We start from the raw sequence: 23907 nt of genomic DNA, 5'->3' as shown, positions 1-23907 counted from the left end.
AAATGTATGACATACCTCAACAATTGGAAAGTAAACACATTTCAACCGCGCATTGGCTTCTCGACAAACAACCGACCCTACAAAAAATCAGAACATAAAAATGTCACAGATGACACCTAAACAGATCATCAAGTTACAGTGGTAACTGCAGTATAACAGGACAATAAACATACCCGGGCTCTTGGATGTTATGTTTTCTTGATTAAGCACAAAATGCAATCGTAAAACAAAATCAGGACCATGACATGAATGCAGATTAGTGACTGCAACCTCCCCTCCTTGAACTTCAGCTAAATCAATGTCATTCACCTAGACAAAGCAAAATATTATTTCCTACCAAATGCTTTAGAAAGTGTTGCATGGGCATGGACACCAGAGTCAGATACTAACAAAGAGAAAAGGAGTTACGCAGATAAACAATGAAAAATTATTTTAATTAAACTACATATTCTGATTTTTCAATACAGTAGAATAGAAAATACTAAAAATATTTTTAAGGTTTTTCATAGTTTTTATTATTTGAAATTTTGAATAGTTCTTCAACACCATTAAGTCCTAGTATCTTAATGAGGATTGATTCATGATGTCAAACAATTTCAAACATCTGAAATTCTGAAGAATTGCAACTTGCTTGATGAAAACAGTAGTAAATTGATGATGCTTCCATAGACCTTAAAAAGTGGTGACAAGTATAAATTCAAATATATTAAACTGTTTGTTTAATATTTTTAATCACAATTAATAGGACTGGCATCAAGAATGAGGGCAAAAACATTAGCAATGAAAGTAATAAGTTGTTTTCAAAATGCTTTAAAGAACTTAACGATTATTGTTAAGACTTAAGAGCAAGGTATGTTGAACCGGTACTGGTAGGCATACCGGTCGCCTACCGGACCGGTTCAAGACCGGTTAAGACCGGTTTGTACCGGTGCCAAACCATTCTCCATAAGATAGCGCGCGTGGGCACGTTGCCCACAGCGGTACCGGACTGGTTCGCACCGGTACGCCTCCATTCCGCTCAATTCCGGCCCCATAAGTGCCAGAACTATTTTTCACTTTCGTACCGTACCGGTTCTGCGCTGAACCGGCCGGTACGGGCCGATTCAGCATACCATGCTTAACAACAGGATATGTCATACTGGCCCGTACCAGCCGGTACGAACCGGTTCGGGCAGGAACCGGTACCGGATCAGCGTGGGATCCGGAACTGGAAGCTTTTCATGCAGTGAAATTTAACAAATCAACCAGTCTTAGTTATTTCTCTCAAAAGTAAGGGGGCCAAAACATCCACATTCCATCAATTTGAAATCAACATAATGGACTGTCATGTTATAAGGTTTATAACATACATAAATGAAAAAGCCAGTGCCAAACAACTGGTTGATGAGGCCTATTCACAAAACACTTGAATGGCTATATTTCAATATCTATATGTTTTTCTGTAAAAGAATAGTATAAGGTATTTCCTCCTGTAGACTGTCAAATAAATCCTCGAACTTAAGAAGCCCTCTTCTCCTATCCACACCATAATCTCTCCTATGCCTGTCCATTGCCTCATCTCTAGAAACCTATCCAACTGAGTTCCGCGGCATTTCTCAATTCAGCTACGTTGGCAAGAGATAGCATGGTAGCTAATGAGCACGTGTAAACTGTAAGCACATCCCAGTGCAGTGTCTAGCTTATTGCATGCAAATCTATAAGCATATTCATCTAGCTTTATGTCCAAATAAGAATACATCATTCACTCTAATAATTGATTTTTATACTTCAATGTGTTGATCTTAAGAATCCTTCAATCAGGATTAGTCGAAAATTTTTGGAGGCATTCTCTAAAAGTTTTAATACGCCATGCAAGCGTCACATTAATAAATGGAGTCGCATCAACAATTTGCATTTTGAAATGGAGTTGCCTCAACAATTTGAATTTTGAAATGAATGACTATGGGACCACCAACAGAAGAACGAGATTAAAAGGCACCAACATTATTTATAAAAGAACAAAAACTGGTATTAAATATAAAGAACATTTGATACTAAGAATAGACCACCAAACCTGGAACTCAACAGGCATGCTTGTTTTTTTTGAGGCGTGCTCTTCATCACACTGTGCCAAAATAAATATATGCAGTTTACATGATGGGTAATCAAATCATAAAATATAGCTCATTAACAATAAAACGAAAATAGAAAACATCATTCAAGTTAATCTAATGGAAAAACAGAAAATACAATTTCTCACAGCATAAATAACAAGTCATTAAATAAGCAATTTACTAACATGGTATATAAGAGATGATCTAATTCGAGCATGAGATTGAGAAGCAATATATGTTTTGGCTGGATGAAACTAAAAAATATACACAGTTAGCCTATTCATCCTTCAGCCATGTAAGATTTATATCATTTTATATTAACAAGAGCACGATACATTTCTAAGTTACATCTACTACAAAAATGAACCCTAGCAAGTTCCACCTGCTAGAAAAATTAAAACCATGCCTAGCTTGAATAGAAAGAAGGATGGATCCATGCTTGGTTCTGTTGACCCATGCTTCCAAATACAAAGATGACATATGGAAATTCTTAAAACTATTGGACAAAATCTTTTAAAATAGCTTTCTGAACAAACCAAAAGTAGGATGAATGTTGTCCGTACTAAAAGTGCATATTAGTCCATGTTTTTTATATTGAAAAGTCAGAAGCTTGATGAGAGTCAGTGCCAATCACATGTTGTTGACACATTTCTACACAACTTAATTTGAGTATAGAAGTTGCAAATAAAGAGATAATAAGTTGCATCTATTTCGGGAAAAACAAGCATTCTATAGATTAAGAAGATGAAAAACACAATTTAAAGAAGAATGAAAAATGCCGAGAAAAAGCGAATGTCGAGAGATATGATCGGAGTGAAAGTCTAGAAGCTGGTATTCCAATTTCAACAAGCTTCAAAGTAAGACCACTGCAATGGGCGATATACAAAATTTACGAACACAGAGATGTGCAATCAGAAAGTATAGGCTGAATATCAGCTTCATTGGGTTTGGGCTTCCACCACAAACCCAAAGCTGAAACTCAACCCAGCCACACTCAACTCTTGCTCTTAGCAAGAAAGGGGCAACAGGCAGATAGACACACACACACACACACACACCAAGAAAGGGGCAACAGGCAGATAGACACACACACACACACACACACACACACAGAAGAGGGACCCTATACTTTTTCTTATTAAGTACAACAGAATAATTGAAGGTATCATACACCATATAATGTCTACCTTGATGGAAGCAGTAGGTAAGGGGAAACAAATCTACTTGAGAAAATAAAATAAAATAAAATAGGAAGAAAAAGGAAATGCTTAGGAAGAAGGCTCCAAAGCAGGCACACCACCCTAAGTATAAGTTTCTGGCTGCTATGTGTCAAACAGGTACCGCCATGGTAAAGAGTTGAGTACTTCTACGTCGTTCATACTTATCCATGTTAGTAATGACACATCTTCTCTGTCATATGCCTATGCAAGTGATCAGCACAGAATCCATCATGTTGCACAAGCTCATAATTAGAAAAACTCTACAGGTGCACCATGAAAACTCCTATCCATGATATAGAGAACCAGAGATCACCGAAATGACGTAAGCAGCGGAGAATGATTTTTGTTCTTTTTATTTCTTTCATTTTCTGACCAAAAAAGAGGGAGAAAAGATTTACTGACACATAATCATCCCTATTATCATAGACATTCTGTTGCAGAGCAAGGAAACAGGCTTTATAAATCCTGTCCAGATATTAGAGGTAACCAAAATTCACAGTACCAGCGAATATAGAGAATGAAGGCCCAAACATGCATATCCAAGAATATATATTGCAGGTTGATCATATTCAATGATTAGTGTGACAAAATCTCTCTCACATTTGATGATCATATTCTCCACTCAGACCCTCTCAGATATGATATGACAAGTATGCACGCAACACCCTCCTAGCACAGAGCATCCACTCCATGTCAATATTAAAACAGATCATAATGGCCAACTATAGTGGTTAATGGCATCCATACCAAATGTACTTCAGAAATTGATCGAAAATATGTAAAAACCTGCAGAGCATATACAACGCGTGCTAAATAGACCAATAAACACAGAAAAGATGCAATGCAATAACACATCCATACAAACAACAACAAATAGATAGGCAAATTTTTCAGAAATGTTCTAGTGAATATTATTTCAAGAAATTAGGTTGCATTACGTTCATAAAGCTTTAGTAGATGGTAGAAGTTCAAAAGAAAAGTCTAAGTCAAGATTATAACGAACTTGGAGTCCGTGCAAGATTGACAGCAAACCTGCACCCACCGACAGCTTTTAGAATTTTAGAGATTGTCACTTCTTACACAACTATCCATGTGATGCTCATTCAAGACAAAAATTTAACTAAAAGATCAAAAGAGCAATTGACATCTGATTGGTCTGCCGATTGACTTTAACTTTGAAGTAGAGGTCCAAAAAAATACGACAATAAATCACAGTGAGAAACAAGAAACATTTAGGAAAACGAACAATATCTGTATGTCTTGTGATTTATTTGCCTTCAGAAATAACATGTAGCTGGAAACTAGCCTCAAGGGAAAGACCTGGATGTATGGAAAGTAGACATCCTTCAGGAAACATTGAAGTTTAAATGTCTCTGAGAACCTCATCTTTAGATCCTGGATTTCAACCTGTCAAAATAATCCGTGATTGAAGTCTACAAACCAAATGGATGAGGCCAACAAGTAAAGCCATCTAACAAAAATAAGCTTTGTCTTAAACTGCTCAAAACATAGAAAACTCACCACTTAATTATATACAAAATCATGTAATTTTTTTTCTCGTGTATATTTATGTCTGTTCTGGTGGAAGGTAGGAGGAAAAGGAGGATGGGGTTAAGGGTATGATTGAAGATGGAGTACAATCAGCAGTGTCATAATATATTATAAATGCAATTTTCCTTTTTCAAAATTATATATATATTACTTCTTCAAATTAGTTTTAACTGTCCTCTTCATATTAGTTTTGCATAAATCACACTTGAAAATCAAAGGACCTAATTAGAAATTTTTAAACTATAAGGACCATGTAAAAACATTTGTGAAACTTAGAGGACCAAAAGCATAAGTTGTGGTACGTGAGTGGTGATGCAGCATACAGGTGATGATGCCGCATATAGCTGATGATGTTGCACATGGGTGATGACGTGGCACTCGCTGATTGGACAATTTTGGGCAGAAAATTCCGTAGGATGTGCCACATCATCGCCCATATGCCGCATCATAAAAATAAAAAATTTCATCTGTTCTACCACATCATCACCCATACGCCACATCATCAAATAATCGGCCTGTAATAACCTAACTAAGCGGTTTCTACCACGTAATCACCAATTAATGCCGCAAGAACTTCTTGTGAGAGAAAGTTGCCAGATTAAAACGGTTGAGAAAAAATAGGGACTAAATTTCAGCTTTTTGAAGTTAAGGGACCTATTAAAAATCTGACCTAAACTTGGAGAACCAAAAGCATAATTAACCCTAATTTTTTGAAAAATATATAGGTCACAGTTTTCAGATCAACAACAATATATGTTCTATACAGTTAATTAAATTGAATGCCCTAATATTCAAGTGGAACTTTACAAGGTTCAATAGAAAAACTTACCATTTGACATTCTAACTCATACAGCATCATAAACCTTCTATGCCATAGATATTTTATATTTAATCTAAAAAAATATAAGATAGCACATAAGAAATAAGTAATCTGCCCAATAGACGCATAATATGTCAGCTCATCTCTATTGTAATTATAAATATTGTCTCTATCCCTATAACAAATATTCTTGCACTCTTGCATCTACTACATCATACATCACAAATAAATAACAAATATAAAAATGTATCATAAATTGAAAGAATATCATGAACAACCATAATGACAACCACCCATCCCCCTCCTGTTTATATGGTGTCATCTTCATGAATTAATAATTGCATTCAAATTGTTTTTATATGGCACATTATTTGTCAATGCTTGCTTCTATAATCAAGGTCTGCATTCTTGATACTGGATACCGTATCAGTACCTTATTGGTATGGTACAGTACACCTTTGTACCAAAATAACTCTCCAACCATTTTTCTGAATCTCCATCTCAGTACAGACCAATGCGCACCTTGGTACGCCTCGGTACAGACGGTGTGGGGCTTGTACCAACTTGAAGGTTTGTTTCATATCAGTTTTTTGTCAGTACGGTACAGTACGCCTCGTACCAAACGGTACGACATACCTTGTTACAATCTTCCCATAGCTATCATCTAGACAACCTGAAGTCTTCATCTCCTAGTTTTGATCATTTAATTCCGCTTTCTTAACCATTTCACGATATGATTCCTTTAACATGTCTTTCCAAAGCACCCTCATCCCACTCTTGCGCAACTAGTTCACCTATACCATCTACAATTTAATTTCCATAACATTATTGACCATAATTGTCATATAATTATGTTAACCTAAGAACATATAGGCCCCACACACATCTTTGAAGGAACCCAACCAATACATCAAAACCTGTTCAACTGTATCATGTCACTTCAGGAATAGAAATTACACATATTAACCTCATATCCCAGAAATATCGTAGCAATACTTTCCTTTTCCACATCTCATACTCCTATTTCAGTATCTGTTTAGTCTCTTCTATTCTCTACAACCTACACTTCTTCCCATTGCAACCTCCCTACAGTGATTTTTTTTGCCAAAAGAGGGGACAAATAAAACACGAGCATGAAAAAGATGAGGACTCATAGCAAGCATCTTTTAATCACTACTACAGCAAAATCACATCATGTGTTATGTTATCTCCATTACGCTAATTTTATATAAAAGGACTCACCAAATTGAATATTGATAGCAAACATAGCCCATACCAGGTGACTTGGGAGGGATTGGAAAAGCTAATCTCAGATAATTCTGATAAAGCCTATAAATAACAGCTAATTTTTTTTAGTTTTATGCAAGATTTCAAATACCGCCAGAATGGGACGACATGAGGTCCATCATTCCAGCAGGTTCCCGGCATCGGTACACAATCTATCGATACAGGATGCAGTCCCATACTGTGTGACAATACAGGATGCAGTCTCATGCCATGTGTTGGTACACGATACCAGACCATTCTGGTGATAAACTGGGATGACGTCGGGCACCGGTATTTGAAAGTAAGCCTTTCATCTTTCCACAATCTAATTGTCGTGCAAGTTGAATGCGGCTGTACGAGTATACGATGTATGAGTGTATTATGAATGTCATAAGAATCATTCAGATTTTATGAATTTTGCACTCAATAGCATTTTCTGTTTAAACTTTTTCTAGTTTGATATGTCTTTGTTCAATTATTTATAAGTTGCAGGCTTTTTATATTTCTGCTTCAAAGAGTAATCTTAGCCCTATGTATTTTACAAATTGGGACTTTGTTTTGGTCAAATTTCACCCAATTCATCAATTTTTTGTTCAATTAAGTCCACTTCTCCAATCTTTTATAGGTTCACATAATTTATATCTGAAATGTTCTTTCTCTCCATATTTAAATTATTCAATCTCTTTAACCTTCTTCAGATGCACCATTTAAATTTATGCTTATGTTTTTAACGGATAATATTTAGTGATTTGTTATTTTTCAATTTCACCTTTTTTATTTTCTTGCTCTTTTCATCAAGGGAAAAAAGGAAAAAAAATCTCATTCAACCACCACACTCTATTATCAGACACTCTAACCATAGCTCCAAAAAATCTTGCTTCAACATAATCATCTACACTCATGCCTAACATGTCCAAACCTTATCAGATGGGTTTCCATTGTCTAAATCTCTGTTTCTGCAACTTCTAAACTTTCTTCAGTTATTATACAAACTTTTTTTGTTTTTTCACGTGTCCACCTTAACAGACTCCTGTCAGATTGGAGCTTACAATCAACATATGCTCATAAAAGTTTCACTATTACATTAATTATCCAACTAAATCATATGCTTAAGTCAAAAAAATTTCTCTTCATTCTAAAATGATTTCAGATGACTGCATAAAAATCCATAAAAACTTCTCTAGTCCACCAATTCTGTTTCCACTTATTTAAGGCTTCGTCAACACAAATTGTTTTGCATATCTTGTAGTCTAATTTTAATTGCCCTCAGCTCCAAAATTAAATGAACTAAACTAGCAACAAAGTATTCAGTTTTGGTCCAATTACCATGAAATCTTCACAGATTATCCTATAATCTGTCAACTTTTATTAATAAACCATCACAAACAGTTTTTCCTTGACTTGTTCTCCATTGTATACACATAATCCCAAGCATCATATTATATTTTTCCTTTTTAAATCCATCCTACCAGACTTTAATGGACAATGAAAATGCCAAGCATCTGCCATGCACATGACAGATCATTAGTTCTTACTGCACAAATTTCGAAGCCACACAAATCAAGCAACCAACGTAACTGCTCCATGAAATATCCAAACTGCCACAACAGTGTTAATTAACCAAATAGCACTCCATATGCATATCTTCACTTGATTAACCCAGGTTTTAGATCGCATGAGAAAACCGCAATTGCCTTATCAGATTTAACTTTCAGAACCAAGAAAGATAAAAATCTGCCGCCCAGTAAACCCTCTATCATCCAAAAAAAAATAACATCAGAGTTGTATTCAGTTTACTCTAGTTTGGTCCTTCTGATAACAACACCATATTCTCTACAATCTCCTTCAAAAAATCAGCTGAACGGTAAATGTTTTTTTTTTATAAAAAAAAAGAACCACCACATAAAAGTCATGTTACGAAAACAAGCAGCATAGCAATTCAAGAATATTCAAAGACAAAAATGACTAAATGTGTTTCAACTTTCGAAATTTAATAAAATCATATATACCAGAGACTTCGATAGGTTGGTATGCAGTTTTTAAGAGGTAAATTTTGGCTGGTTGTAGTTTTCATTAATTTTGCAGAATAATTTACTAAATTTATCGACCCCTTAATAAAATTCCAATTTTACCATAAAAATTGGAAGTAGAAAAAAGAAACCCAGAAGAGTGACCAGGCATCAATCTCTAAAAGTGAATGTTAATGACAGACTAAAATTTTATAAAGTTACCTACCGTGTGCATAGATACTTTCTCCATGATTTTTAACTTTATGTACTCTTGATATGACCAGTCAAAAGCACACTAGAAAAAAAAAGACACTTCACAAACAAATTCTAATTCCAAAGAACCATAACCTAAGTGGCTTATATACTACCTGCAGTGTATTTATCTGTGAACATGTTCATACTACTTTAATCGAAAGTCAAGGTAAAAACTAAATAAAGGAGAATCATTTCTATAAGGATACCTGAGTAAAGCTTCCATGAGGTGATATTTGGATTTCCTCTTCCAAGGGATCCCTGATACCGCCATCGGTCTGTATACAATCATGCAATTAAGATGCAGAAAAAACAAACAAATAAGTGATTGAATAATCATTTACGCTCTTAGAATAACGTTTTACCCTCCAAACGCATTTACGAGTCGATTTGTTTAACAAAGCATCTCTTGAAAGGTGAAGAGTATACACTTTCTTTGACTCTTTGGTCTTTGAAGAAACCACAGCGTGCCTGTGAATTTAGTCACCATATGGATGTACCAAGAAAATGAATCTGAGACATAACACTCGAAATGTGCATGATTTGAAATAACTACCAAATCCTATACCTTCCCAAATGCATTGAAGCAATTGGCCCACCATAACCAAACATCCCAAAAAAAGGCTGCACATAGACAAAGATGTAGGATCAAGCATTCTCACAAGATATATTTTCCATTCTAGAACTTTTAAGGTTTATCCTCCATAATCCAAAGCTTTGTTAAATTATATAAAGATATGCAAAATCCAGAAGAAAAAAAACAAATAAAATTACAGAAAGACCACTTGATGAACCACAGACAAAGTGAAAAACATTACTTTAATTGTCTCTAATGCAACGAGCCCCTAGAGATTGATCCTAATAGTGCACAAAACAGTTCCTTGATTTCGTCTCTAAAAATAAATAAAAGGAAGGGCATGATGTTGGTAACACAATAACAACATAGATTGCCTGTCCCCAAAATATGTTTGCTATATCGTCTAACAGCTGGGTCAAAATGAAATTACCATTGAGTTCGAAAAAATATAACAGTCACATATCATGATTTGTCTACTAAAAGGCAAGAGTATAAATTTTACCTCTCTAAGTACCCTTTAAAAGAATATACTAACATGAAATTAAAGTTTATATATCTCTCTATTTATGAAACCAAATTGTAGAAAAAGTCAAGAACATCAGGCATGGTGTAGGGGGATACTGCAACAGAATTGTTTTAGAAAATATGAAACATCTCGATAGATAAACTAAAAATATGTCACTACTCTTGAGCATTCAAGGGTTACCATCAAATATGGGGCTTTCCCACCAATAGCCATTTGCCTAGACGGCCTGTGATTGGATGAACCCATCCTTCCCCTACATTAGGGTCAAAAATTAATAAGAAAATGGTGCTGAACTCCAAAATATTTAAAAAACCAAAGTAATAAAATAAAATAAAATAAAGAGTACAACATTTCGTTAGTTATCAAAAGATGACAGTAACTAACTTGACTAACCAATAAACATTATTATGCAGTCTAACCAACACTAAGAATTAAATGATGTTTAAAAGATGTCTCTTAGAAAAGCCAAAAATTATTATGTTGAGACCATATTTAGTTCTTTTACAGATTTTCTCTGAATCTTGGGAACTGCAAACAATTAACAGTTAAGACACAGCACAAATATACACAAGGTCAAACTGTAAGTAGCCAACATCGAGAAACAAATCAAAAGAAAATCAAAAACAAGATATTTCCATATATTAACCTGAATATAGACATAATCAGGCATTCAAATTAAGTAGCAAGAACGAAAATGCACAAGGCCTGCATGCATCAGGTATAAACTTGAGGCCATATTTTATTATTCTTGTAATAGAACAGAGTTTGTAGGCATCAAAAAATAACTGCGGTCATAGGAATTCATCGCAATCAAAGATGAGAGACATTAGGAATGCTGCAGACATAGTAACAAAAAAGTTAGTCCTAGACAATGACAAAAATCTTACTCTACTGCCACAAATTGTTTCATCAGTATGTGAACCTCCCCGAAAGTGCAGTTTAGTTCTCAAATTAACAAAAAAAAAAAAAGGAAAGCAGGAGAGAGAAAAGTGAGGTTATTTTAAGGAAAAAAAACATTAACACCAAGTATTAAACCCCTAGATTGCTTCTCTCGAGTTTAAGTATTAGGATTCTCGCTCCTCATTCAAGTTGACATTAAAATCAGAATCCAATTGCAAGTTGACCATGTCAGATCTTTCAGGCTCAACAACCTTTGCATCAGAAACAGAAATCAAGTCAGACCCAGATTCCTGGTCCTACAGGGAAAGGAATATCAGACAAATTTTTGATTCAGTTAGAATATGAGTAACTCTTTTATTCTAGAATAGATAAACTACACCAAGTAACTTTTGCACACCTAACTTTAATGTTCACAATCAAAAAGGCATCAAGTCAAAAATTACTGCAACAACATACCACTTTGATATAGAGTTCTCCTCACTACCATCCATTCCAGGGCCACTATCAAAAATTACAATCTTCTGTTCATTGATCATTACACTGCACGATAGTTGAAGAGAAATTATTACAAACATATGTCTGTGGCATTTTGTGGATCAAACTAAAAGCAAATAATATTCCAAATTAATAATGAGCAGAAAAAGTTCATACAGAAAAAAGGAAAAAAAAAAAAGCTTGCTTAAAGAAATTATTACAAAGATTAACATGGAAAATCCAGAACATAGATTTAGAATTGTCAGCTGTGGAGGGGAAAGTAAACAGAAGATACCAATGCAAAAATGAGGATGCATCGGGGCAAGCAAACAGAAGATGCCAATGCAAAAATGAGTATGCAAGGGAGATGCATCCCACAATTATTAAGGAGACAGAAAAACAAGCCCACTAGGAAAATTATAGGAATAGTCCAGTTGTTGGATTGAATTCCTATGTCACCAAGTGATGCATACGTCATAGCTCGTTCTTTGGGTTTATGTGCACATCATGTATCCAACCAACTCCAAACTTAAAAACGGTGAACCTTTATTTTACCTGCTCCATCTCTACAGATTCACACCTTACAGTAGACATCCCACCTTTGATGCTCAATCAACAGTCCACATTATACACAATCATAAACGTCTGCATGCAAGTACTCCTACTAGAAACTCGTAAGTATGGGCCAAAACGGAGGAATAGTATTATAAGCTATTCTTTCACATTAATCTCATGTCACTGTTCATTGGCTAAAAACTCTAGTTCAAATATTCCAGAATATTATTTTTGCCCAAATGATGAATTTATAGAACTATCAAGGGTTGGACATTTTAATGTAAATTCTTCATAAATTGTTCGTAGGTTGTTAAGAAATAAAAGTGTTCGTAGGTAAGTGATTTTTTTTAAAAAAAATTCCCACAATTAGACAATGTTTGATTGCTGAATGAGTTAGCCCAAAATGAATGGATTCAGATATCTTTAATCCACTTCAATCAAAGTACACTATTTCACCCTACAAGGTGGAATAGTTTACTGAGGGTTTAATAAAGGTAGTGCTGTCAACTTTATAAAATGCCGACTCTTACCACCCTCAGGAAAAATGGTTTGTTAAAAAGGTGCTTGGCAAGAATGGCTGGAACAACCAAGTTAAGGTGATGTTATTCGATCTTAACCCTGAACACATGCAGCATTAACTGGTCTTCACATCATGATGAAATAATCTTTATTTCTTTTTCTTCTTGTTCCTTCTAAATAAACTACAACATGTAAAGCAAAAATAATAAACTACACATATCGCTTCTGCCTGCACGCATCACAATTTCCCATCATAATAACATTTACTGCAAAAAAAATGAAAAAGCTAGGAGGAGCTATTTTAAGTAAAGCTGCTTTTTTTGATGGAAAAGGAACAAAAGGAATTTGTCCACATAAGTTACTTCCAAAACAGGATGAAAGGATTTTGCAGTCGCATATTGTGACTTGACGCTGCAAGAAAGCGAACTGGACAACAATGCAGATCAATGGCATTGAATAGCTAAGTTAAATAAAACAGATATAAATAGGTTACCACATATTTATCTTTTAAAAAGTAAAATTTATTATTGTCAAAGAGTTCAGTAAACAAAATGCACTCACCTAAGAAGCCTCCTTTCACCTGAACCATTAGACCACACAGCCTGCAATGAATTATCCTAAGAAACCATAGAACAAGAAGGAGGTCTGAGAGCAAGATAATCACATGAACAGAGACATTCAATGTGTAAACAAGACCAGGAATGTTTCTAGCACAACTGACTCACGATCAAGTCAGCAAGAGCAGTTTCAAATGTATACTCTGCTGGAAGTTCTGCCAGAAGGTCTGTATCTGGTGTCAAATCCCACATGTTCTGAGAATGTAAGAGAAAGAAAATTTAAATTAATCACAGAACTCCCAAAAAGCATTCTGAAAAATGCAGAAGTCCTTTTCAAAGGAGATTAAAGAAAACAATACGTAGATTGGTAAGGAGTGCTTAGCAAGTTAAATGTTAACAAAACAAAAATATCAACAAAATAAAGAAGGAATCTACGATCAGTGAACAAGATAAATTACATAGATGATACAATGAAAGGATAGAGCTTGAAAAGGAACACTTACTTGAAAAGTATTAACAGATCGCCCCGCACCATCCTGACAAAAATAAAGAACAAAGGGGGAAAAAGATAACTGGTTGGAGTTCTAAAAGTACCATGATGAAAAAAAATAGTACTCAAACAATATCAGACTACAAAGGCCGAAGAGATGGGATGTCGTCTGCAAAAACAATAAGATAGATAATAACTTACATGAAGCCTTAATATGTGACATTTATTGGTTTTAAAATGTCTGAAACATATTTTCTTTTTGATCTTGTTATCATGCATATCTTCAAGATATATGTCTTCATTCCACAGAATCCTCTGCCTTTCACCATGTGCTGCTTTAGCAGAATATTCCACTTCCTTTCTTATATGGTATATAAACTCATCAATAAGCATATCTTCTGCTGGATCATGAAGTGCTATGCGCGTACTTGTGCCATTAGGCAACAGAATCTGAAACCTATACACTTTTTCAGCATCATCATCATCATGTCCATCCAAGAATTCTACAAGAGCCCTTTTACAGGGCCTTCTATTTGCCATTTCACTACAAAAAACCACAAAAAAAATTCAACTGGCCATTATGTGACTTCAGTCAGCATCATAACAGTCCTGCCAGACATCAATTTGCAACAAAGTTAACTGAGAATATGATCAGCACCTAAGAAATGTTGCAGGAAATGTGCACAAGTACAAAAACAAAATACATGATAATCTAGAAATATATATAAATAAGCAGGGTTAAAAATGAGGCAAAAGCATTTCAAATGTCACTATCTCAATTAACTTAGCAGGTTTACTGACAAACTAAAATATGAATGAACAAGAATGAATGAAATGTTCCAAGATATCATAATACCTTGGCTAGTCAATAACAACCAATTGATATATCAGGTTCGATTGTAAAAACTAGATAAACCATTGTTTTAATTTATTGAATTTACTAATTAGTGAATGAAAATTCGTAATTATGATAATATATCAGATGTTAAAAATTCTTGGATGATATACTGATACTGTATTGGCAGATAATCACCAGAATATCAGTTTATACATATCAATGAGTGCAAAATATTGATACTAGAGTAGCATTATCTAAAATGTAAAAGTTAGTTGGCAATAGGAGGTTCCTTTTGTAAGAGACAAAGATGATGAAACTATTTTCAGAAAAATCCAAAAGAACATATATAAACTTCTGCATTAATGTCAAACTGAGAGAGAAAAATAAAAAAATAATAATAATTGGTACATGTAGCTAGACTTTGAATAGAACACAACACACTAGATTTTAGACTCGAGCAGAATTTATTCAGAGCATATGGAAAAGGTTCACCATCTCAACACTATACCATCTGTATGCTTGGTATGGCTCAGTTCAGCATACAGACCGGTATGTCCCCTGTACTGACTGCATTTCGGTACCAGTACAGTATGTATGATACACACCAGAACCAACCAGTACATCGTACGATGATTGGAATCTATCAACATTCTATTAACTCTTCTCCATAAAATCTGTGTTTTGAAAGATAATGACACACATCATGTTACAAACTATTCAAGAAAATACAGCAAGCAGCATCACAAAAATTCTCAGACAAACAAACAAAGCTCTGTTAAAAGCAAGAAATAAATCATATCCCATCAATATGCAACATCTGCATATGCCCATGAGATAAAGTTGCTGAATTTATTTCATCAATGTAAATAAAAGAGTAAAAATCCATAAATCACCACATATAGCTAGAGTTGAAAAAAACAAAACACGACAGTAAAAGATGATGCCAAGTAAAAAGTAGGATAAAGCATCCAAAATGCAGTGAAAAATTGCAAGAACGAAAATTCAATGTATCAAGGCAATCACATATATAAGCCAAGATGAAGGCAAAGCTTTCTTTTAAAGGTTTATACACGCCATGTAAACATAAGTTTTAACAAAGAACAACACGCACCACACTGCAACCGACTCAAGAAGATATTATAGATTCAACAGCACAAAAAACTCAGATAGAACAAGAAAATAATGTTCAAAATCTCAAGATATTATTTAAGCCTTTATGATAAGATAACTGATTTTATTGGGTCAATGTAAAACCAAGATTAAAAATTAGTTAAGCCCCCTAGTAAGTAGATGCTGAACATAAGAAAACAAACCATGATTGAATTCGAAACCTAAAGTAATCTATACGCAAATCCTTTTGAAACCTTTCAAACTATTGTAAAATTTACGACCAACGAAACCCAAGTTTTATCGGATAATGACACGTATTGCCCAACAACCGATTCAAGAACACGATATTGAAACAAAAACCCATGGAAACACAAAATTACGTTAAAGACTGCAAGCAAGAAAAGTTTGAAAGGAGAAGCCGGAGATTCGCCTAAGAATCAGAGGCCATAGACTTGCATGCAGCCTATGATGTTCCGATTACAATGCCAGGACCAAGAAACGGTTATAGGCCCTTCCAAAACCCTTGTAGCGACAAAGGAACGAATCAGTACCCCCTCCGAAGAGCTCCAAGGCCGCGAGACGAGCCCTGCTCCGAGCTCTGGTTCAAGAAGCGGAGGCCGAAGACGTGAGCGACCTCGAGGAATTCCACGGTTACGCGTGAAAAAGATCGGAGGAATAAGAGGGGAGAGGGGAGAGGGGAGAGGAAGGGACAAAAGAGGATAGGAAAAGGGGAATGGGGACGGCCGGAGCAGTCCCACCGTTTGGACTTGGAAGTGGAGAGGGGGAAAGAGAGAGGCAGGGAGACGAGCCTTTCTTGGTTCTCTTATAAAGAGGCGTCCCCTCGGCTAATGAAACGCTGGCCGGTGAGAGTATCTCCAGCAGTAGCTTAATTTCAGGCACGGGTTACGCTTATGCTCACTCTCGGTGAGCGTTAGCTTAAAAATAGTTCCTAGATAAGGCTTCCGTTCGAAGTTGCTTACGATAGAAGCTTCCGTATATTAACGGGAATGATTCGTGGAAGCCCTCCGTACATTGACGGGATATTCAAAAAGGCTCTGACAGCGTTACGCCCGTCAGGCCGTCACATTACTAGGATGGGACGAGGGGAAGAGAGGAAACGGGTTACGGTCACCGGCAGTGAGAGAGAACGGGTTACGTCGCCGGCCGTGGGAGTAATGAATAATGACATAGCCTTGATGCGGCAGGTTGCCTTTCCCCGGTGTGTAAGAGAGTACCATACCGGGTGTGGTAGTACTTGTTCGTTTCTTTCTGTAGACCCCGAGGAAGATACTCGACTGGGTCCACGCAGCCCACCCCGGGCTAAACGGCTACAACGCGAACGCGAGAGGGAGCGGCGCAACTATTTTTTCAGAAAAAATAATAATAATAATAATTTTTATGAAATTATTTTTTTGGTACAATCGCATCTCATACAAAAACATGCACAAGTATAATCAATAAAGTCAGAAATAAAAAGCTAACGGAGAGAAGAAGAAATAGTTGTCGAGTTCTTTCCTAAAAACTCACTAGAATGATGAGCCGTAAAGGAGACCATCAATCAACCGCATTATTCATTTCCTGGTAAACATAGGTAGCCCGAAAAAAATCACACCCTCTCGCTAGTCTTCGAGTGTCGTCGAGCAATAACCGCCCGTCCACATCGCTATGCCGACTACGTACCTACCCGATCACCGGAGCCGAGTCCTCTTCAAGGCGAATATTGACCGCACCCAAAACATACCTTGCATAGGAGATGCCCTCCGACGCAGCTCTGAGCTCAGTTCCAACGACAAAACTGTCGAAAATCCGTTGGCCCCCGGCTTCCACAAATCTGATGTTGTGGTCTCTAATAAGAAAACCCATACCCCTATTGCCTCCTCCCTCAGCAACCCTGCCATGAAAATTCATTTTAAAAAAATATTTTTCTTTCTACAAAAATTAAAATTGTCAAGGAGATTTGGAGATTGACGAACTTCCTAATAATGCCGTCATCATAACTTCAGAACCGGAAAAATAGGGAGATTCAATCATGCAATATAGTAGATGACTAGATGAGTGAGCCGTGAGAAACAATTTTGTCCACTAATTCTATTATAAGCACTTGCTTAATTGATCAGATCATGACCTATTGAGATCTTTTTTTTTTTGAAGCATTGAAATTAGGTTGTGTTGCGGGAGGGGGAGGGGCCTTGAATTTAGTCCCACATCGGCTAGTAGCGGGAAGGTTCTGTGCCTTAAATGGGAGTTGGAAAACCTTTCCTCTCGAGGCGCCTTTTGAAGGGCAAAACCGTGAGGGCAGTGGTCTCCCCCCGTCTGCGCTGGATGCGCGGGCCGGAGCGCCCAAAGGGCAGTGGTCTCTCTCCGTCTGCGCGGGCTAGGCTGTTGTGTGAGGCTCCGGCAGAATGCCATCCCCGCAACAGATGGCGCGCCAGGTAGGGGCGCCTCCTCCGACCGTTGACTACCCCTCAGGACTGTGGAGGGTCAATAACCTTCCCGCTGGGGGGCTATGTTGCGGGAGGGGGAGGGGCCTTGAATTTAATCCCACATCGGCTAGTAGCGGGAAGGTTCTGTGCCTTAAATGGGGGTTGGAAAACCTTTCCTCTCGAGGCGCCTTTTGCAGGGCAAAACCGTGAGGGCAGTGGTCTCCCCCCGTCTGCGCTGGACGCGCGGGCCGGAGCGCCCAAAGGGCAGTGGTCTCCCTCCGTCTGCGCTGGACGCGCGGGCCGAAGCGCCCAAAGCGGACAATACCTCGGAAGAAACGCAGTCCTCTTTCTCTGCTAGCTTAATGTAGGCTAGGCTGTTGTGTGAGGTTCCGGCAGAATGCCGTCCCCGCAACAGGTGATGCTAGACCCTTTTTTCTTCCTCTTGTTTTATAGTGATGCTATTAGTTCTCCAGTGCAACATGGCGATGATTACTGGTTTCAGATTGGACATGATGGACCCTGCACCCCGCCAAACACGAACAAGAACCTTGGGTCGTTACCAAAGCGAAGCAACTTCAAATGAAAGTGCCATCAAGCTTTTTAAGTGAGTACAAAAGCTTCCAGTGCAAGGATAATTGCCTGAAACACACGAAACTTTCCTTTATTGGAGGGGCTCAAAGTTTGATAGGCCTAAAGGCCCAAACTCATTATCAAAAAAAAAAAAAAAACAGGCATGCAATGGAAGAGCCTAAACGGCGAGTACCAAACTGGTTCCCAACGACTATCAAATAAAACCAAGCAAGTAATATCTGGAAAAGTATGCTCGGCGTGCACTTCAAAAGATCCTCCGTGAACTTAGCACAAAGAATGATAGCTAAGACCATTCACCAGTGAGCATCACTTCAATAGATATACCGGCCAAAGATATTACATACTCCTGAAATCAACAAATTCAGGATTTGGCGAATACATTGTTAAATGAAACACAGAACTGATGCCTCTGTTGGCTTTGGAGGAGGGGGGGGGGGGGAGGGGAGAGGCACAGGCGAATGAAATCTCATTTACCGATGCACCATCTAACTTTACAAACCCATGCTCCCATATCACTTATCCTCCTATGATCCTCTGTCTGTTGCCTCTATAGTGGGATTTTTAGGGCTTCCAAGTACAATTTCTTAGTATAAACGACATTTTCCAGTTCCAGCACATACAGTGCACTCATCGGCATCACCAGCTACATGGCTCAGGCAGTGCTTTATTCGGTCATTCATCACATCCTGCATAATGAAATTAGGTTCAAATTAAATAAAAAACTCATAAAGGCATAAAGCACTATGATTCTATTTTTCATGTTTCCAAAGCTTGCAGCTAGCCAAAGGAAATAAAGCCAAAAAAAATCAGCCTTTTCTTTCAACTTGAGCATAGTTCCTGGTTCTTCTTTCCTATAATTTTCTTCCACTCATCCGACATAGAACAGGAAAGTGGTGTGATAAGTTTGTCACCCAAACCTGAGAGCATGCCTTCTCCATCTGGCACTAAATTGCAGAGTTTCTGAAAAGGCATAATCTAGTTGGCACACCTTAAAACAACTCTTAAATGATTACATACCTAGTAGCTCATTCTGTGACATGTGCGATTAAGCTGTTTAGCACCAATGACCAAGAGATCATGTAAATCCTTGTCAACCACCAGGACAAAGACCCACCTTCAAGGATGGCCTTTGCATTTGACATAGGATGCATTAGCAATATGAATTTAGGTGTGAATAAATGGCACAGCATTGCTTATTTAACTCTCATGCAAAGAAGGCGAATCGGAGTATGAAGCAAAAATACAAGGCTTAGAGTGACAAAAATGGACCTACAGAAATAGTCAAACAGTAAATAGTGAATGCAGCCTGAAAATCCAAGTGAGAAAGATAGCACTAAACCAGATGCAAATTTTTTAAGATAATTTGTTTAGTATGAATGTGTCATAATATGGCTTTCTATTGATCTTACAATAGAATGAATATGGCACTTCAAAAGAATTATTAACAGAGGTTTTTGTGAAGGGCAAGGGACATAGATGAAGATGTTGAAACAAAATATGGGAGACCTAGCAAGTCTTCTATACAATTAAAAGAAGTTCAAGAAGAGAGAATGACTTTTTGGCCACAAGCAATCACACTCCTTTCAAAAATGATGGATATCAAGTCTGGGAGGCTGCAAGTACTGTAGATGATGATGCTTCGCATAAAATGATATTAGTCATCCACTCAACGAAAGATCTACCTTACAGAATGCATAATACATGACCAACAAAAAGCAGAGCTGTAATGAGTTAGACCCTCAACTGCCGAACACTACTAAAATCTTAATGTTTGGCCATGTATTATGCATCTACAAAATCTCAACTGCCGAACACTACTAAAATCTTAATTACCTAATGTTTGGCTCAATGCATCTACAAAGTGTATATAAAAAAAATCAGTTACATCAATTACTTGAAACAATTAACTCACAGACGGTGCTCCTTAAGGTAGATGGTAGGCTACACTTACACATATCCATACTTTATAAACAATCCTCTGTTTATATATTTAAATTTTCCAGATACCACGATTCTTCTGTCGTGTCAGGGGCATGTTTCATGGCAATTTTCTGTTTCGAAAATACGACCACTCATTTAAAAGCCAACTCTGGAGACCTCTGGCTTTCTTTTTATCAGGTTTTCAGTCTTAATACTTAACAGGATCAAAGGAGCTCAACAATGACCACAGAATAAAATGCAGGTCTAAAACATGTTAGCTTTAGGTTGCTTTGTATAATGAAAGCTTAAGTCAATTATGATATCAAGGAATTAGTTTTAAATGTTCTTCAAGGTTTAAAAAAATCACCTATATAGCTAGAGAAATGGCCATTTCTCATGATTTTAAGATTGAAAAGTACCTGTTTCCTTCCTTTCTCTCTTTGCCTCTCTTTTTTTATGGATGCTCGATCACTTCTACCTTTATTCTAGGGGCCACTGCAGTCTTCCATTTATCCTCAGAAAGTTATCAACTAAATGTTTTAAGAAATCAGAGAGTTTCTTACAGAGGTCTCTATCGAACAATGTATTGTCAAAAAATTGCTGAGGTGATGTCTGTATCCATGCTGCAATTCTGTGATAATGCAAACACTGAAACTTCATGCCTAACAAGCTACACTTGTCACGAAAAATAAGTCAACTCAACTTGTCATTTGTTTTTAATATTACTGTTAGTTATTAGTATGTTCTACAGTATCAGCATCATGATAAATGAGCATATCCGTGTTTGCATGTATAGATCTCACCTGTTTAAGAGCCTGAGAGCATGAGTTAGTGTATGTGCACAAGTGTATGCGCTTAACAATGCTAGTAAGCATCCAGAGGCAAAGAAAAAGCGAAGAAATGCCATACCACCATAAGCTCATGCAGACCAAGAGGTGCGGTGATGATATAGGATATGCCTGAATGTTCCCTGGATGCCTCAGCTGCTAACGCAGGGATATCCTAAGAAACATGCAACAAGGATTTTATAGAAAAGCTTCATGGGTGTTCAGCAACTCCTATTTAACAATCACAAAGTAGTCCTGTAAAATAAATTCAAAATCAATCAAGTTTAAGCTATTCCAAGTGTAATCATAGCACACCTGTTGCCAATGCCGTCCTGGGGAGAGGAAAAATGGACTAACCATAACTCGGTTTGCTCCTTGTAGCACACATGTTTTGAATGCATCCCTGATTGATGGTGCAGCCAATTCCTAATTTTTCAGAAAGATGATGGTTCAGCAAATTCCTAAATGTTGCAACAAACAGCAACTCAACAATAGAACAATCTCAAACTTAGAGACCAAAAGAGGGGAAAGGGAAAAAAATCAACTTCATATTTAATAAATGTGTGATGCACGACATATGATAGGTCAACTGATCAAGTGAATTTCAAGCCAGTTAGTAGCATAAAAAGGAAAGAAGTTCAATAACACAGACACTTTCATAGCAGAAAGAGAAAAAGTGTCCATATGGCCAAAAAAGTGAACTTGGCATTGTAAAGAAAACAACTGTCGGGCATTTGGTTCCCAGTTCCTCCTGCCATATCTGAGAAGCAATTTAATATTGTTTCAAAAACATGCTTGAGATGACGATCCAAAAAAGCAACAGAAAAATGACAATAAATGTCCATGGCACTTGAGTCTCGAGAAGATTCTTATTGCAGCTGAGTGAAATACTGATAACACTATCCTATGTTCCAAGATGAAGCAATACAAGCTCGACGTATTAGAAACAAAGAAACACAGCACAATGAATACCTACCATATGAGCAGGTTCCACTATCCTATAACCAGTCCGAGCTTTGAACATTGCAACAAACTCATCTGCGATTTCAAAAGATACATATTTGAGCTCTTCATGGAAATTAAAAACTGCAGAATAACGAATGAAACTAGATTTAGAAACCATGGCAGACTAAGCTTACTCAGCATAAAATTAGATTCTTGCCGTCGAGATCCATGATCAACGATGATCACAGCATCTTTGTCTCCCATCAAGTGTTCAAATCTTTCGAGCCCTTCGCTTCTCACACTTAGGCAGCACTTTGTCGACAAAGTTCTACCTTTTGTCGTAATTCTCGAAAACTTGTGAAACCCAGGAAAATGCAAGCTAGGAGGATCCCTTGCACGGACCCTGGCCATAGTAGGAGACAGGAAAATGTTACTGTAATTTACAGCTCAAACTAATTGATTTTTCACCAAAAAATGTCTCAGTTGATACGGTAGGAGGCTGATAAAGTGAAGGATTACGCCATGGAGGGCGATTTTTCACAAAACAGGTTCTTAAATTTCAACGAATTCCAACAAGTAAAACAAGAATTTAACCGTGGAAAGGGGGGAAAAATCAGGTTTTCTTTTACCTTCTCTTTTGATTAAAGAAAATTACCTGAAGGAAGGAACTTGCGAAGGGATCGTGGCCGAGTGCATCGTCCGAGACGTTATCTGGAGCACCCAATAGGCCTTCCAAAGCCAGTGGCCCACCTCAAAGAGCTCAGGTCGGCCAGGTCGAAGGGGCACCCAAGAAGGCGAGTTCGTCTACGAAAGCGAGCGCCGTAAGGAGGAAGAGGAGGTCGCCGAAGAAGCGCGAGGGCGGACGGCAGATCGCTTCCGAAGTAGAAGAAAATGGGATAGCGATATCCCGTTGATATATGCACTCCTCAATCTGACTAGATTTTCTTCTTTAAAATATAACCTCATGAAGTCGGCAACTTGTGTGAAGACTTTATTCGAGTAATCTTATAAAGCCGGGCTACTTTGTTTCCTCCATTCCGCCTTTCTACCTAAGGGCTCGTTTGGTTCGCAGGAAAACGAGGGGGGAAAGTGTGGTCAACGGGAAAGTAATGAAATGCCTCTTGTTTGGTTGGAGTTTTCAAAGGAGAGAGATGGGAAAGTTGTATTCCCATGGGAATATGATTCCCACATTTCATGGAAAAGTCTTTCCCATGAGAAACATGGGAAAGTTACTTTCCCATGAGGTGGGAATCACTCCTTTTTTATTTTTTCCCAAAAAGACCCTTCAGCATTAAAGAAGCATTAAAGAGGCATTAAAGACCTAATTTTTATTAAGGGCATAATAGGAATTATACATAACTTTCCTAGGAAAGTGGATGGTCAACCAAACATAAGCACTTTAGAAATTAGTCACTTTCCCATGGTTAACCAAACATATCAAAAG

The 23907-nt window shown here is 37.2% G+C and overlaps 2 protein-coding genes across 4 annotated transcripts in view; both read right to left on the bottom strand.

The window, feature by feature from the left end:
* Window positions 1–16589, bottom strand: part of LOC103702510 (structural maintenance of chromosomes flexible hinge domain-containing protein GMI1) — a 46135-nt gene extending 29546 nt beyond the window's left edge. For 2 of the 3 annotated variants that reach the window (XM_039129041.1, XM_026802763.2), the window contains exons 1-14: window positions 16309–16589; window positions 14011–14418; window positions 13823–13855; window positions 13488–13574; window positions 13324–13379; window positions 11671–11754; window positions 10495–10567; window positions 9780–9835; window positions 9577–9682; window positions 9421–9489; window positions 4634–4720; window positions 2054–2104; window positions 174–309; window positions 16–77 (exon numbers count right to left, since the gene is read on the bottom strand). In XM_039129041.1, coding sequence (XP_038984969.1) covers window positions 16–77; window positions 174–309; window positions 2054–2104; window positions 4634–4720; window positions 9421–9489; window positions 9577–9682; window positions 9780–9835; window positions 10495–10567; window positions 11671–11754; window positions 13324–13379; window positions 13488–13574; window positions 13823–13855; window positions 14011–14349 — 1239 coding nt within the window. In that variant the 5' untranslated portion in view covers window positions 14350–14418; window positions 16309–16589. The remainder of the gene's footprint in view (window positions 1–15; window positions 78–173; window positions 310–2053; window positions 2105–4633; window positions 4721–9420; window positions 9490–9576; window positions 9683–9779; window positions 9836–10494; window positions 10568–11670; window positions 11755–13323; window positions 13380–13487; window positions 13575–13822; window positions 13856–14010; window positions 14419–16308) is intronic. The other variant, XM_039129042.1, reaches the window with a different exon arrangement.
* A 2446-nt stretch (window positions 16590–19035) lies between these two features.
* Window positions 19036–23487, bottom strand: LOC103702509 (sirohydrochlorin ferrochelatase, chloroplastic). Its single transcript, XM_008784972.4, has 6 exons — window positions 23119–23487; window positions 22658–22866; window positions 22495–22556; window positions 21834–21944; window positions 21601–21693; window positions 19036–19457 (listed from the first exon to the last, which is right to left on the bottom strand). Exons 1-6 carry the CDS (start codon window positions 23157–23159, stop codon window positions 19356–19358), a joined length of 618 nt encoding a protein of 205 aa, XP_008783194.2. The 5' UTR covers window positions 23160–23487; the 3' UTR covers window positions 19036–19355.
* Between the last annotated feature and the right edge of the window lie 420 nt (window positions 23488–23907).

This window comes from Phoenix dactylifera, chromosome 8 (assembly GCF_009389715.1).
Source record: "Phoenix dactylifera cultivar Barhee BC4 chromosome 8, palm_55x_up_171113_PBpolish2nd_filt_p, whole genome shotgun sequence".
NCBI classification, from domain to species: Eukaryota; Viridiplantae; Streptophyta; class Magnoliopsida; order Arecales; family Arecaceae; genus Phoenix; species Phoenix dactylifera.
Note: the sequence above shows the minus strand (reverse complement) of the source record. Positions and strands in the feature narration are given on the sequence as shown.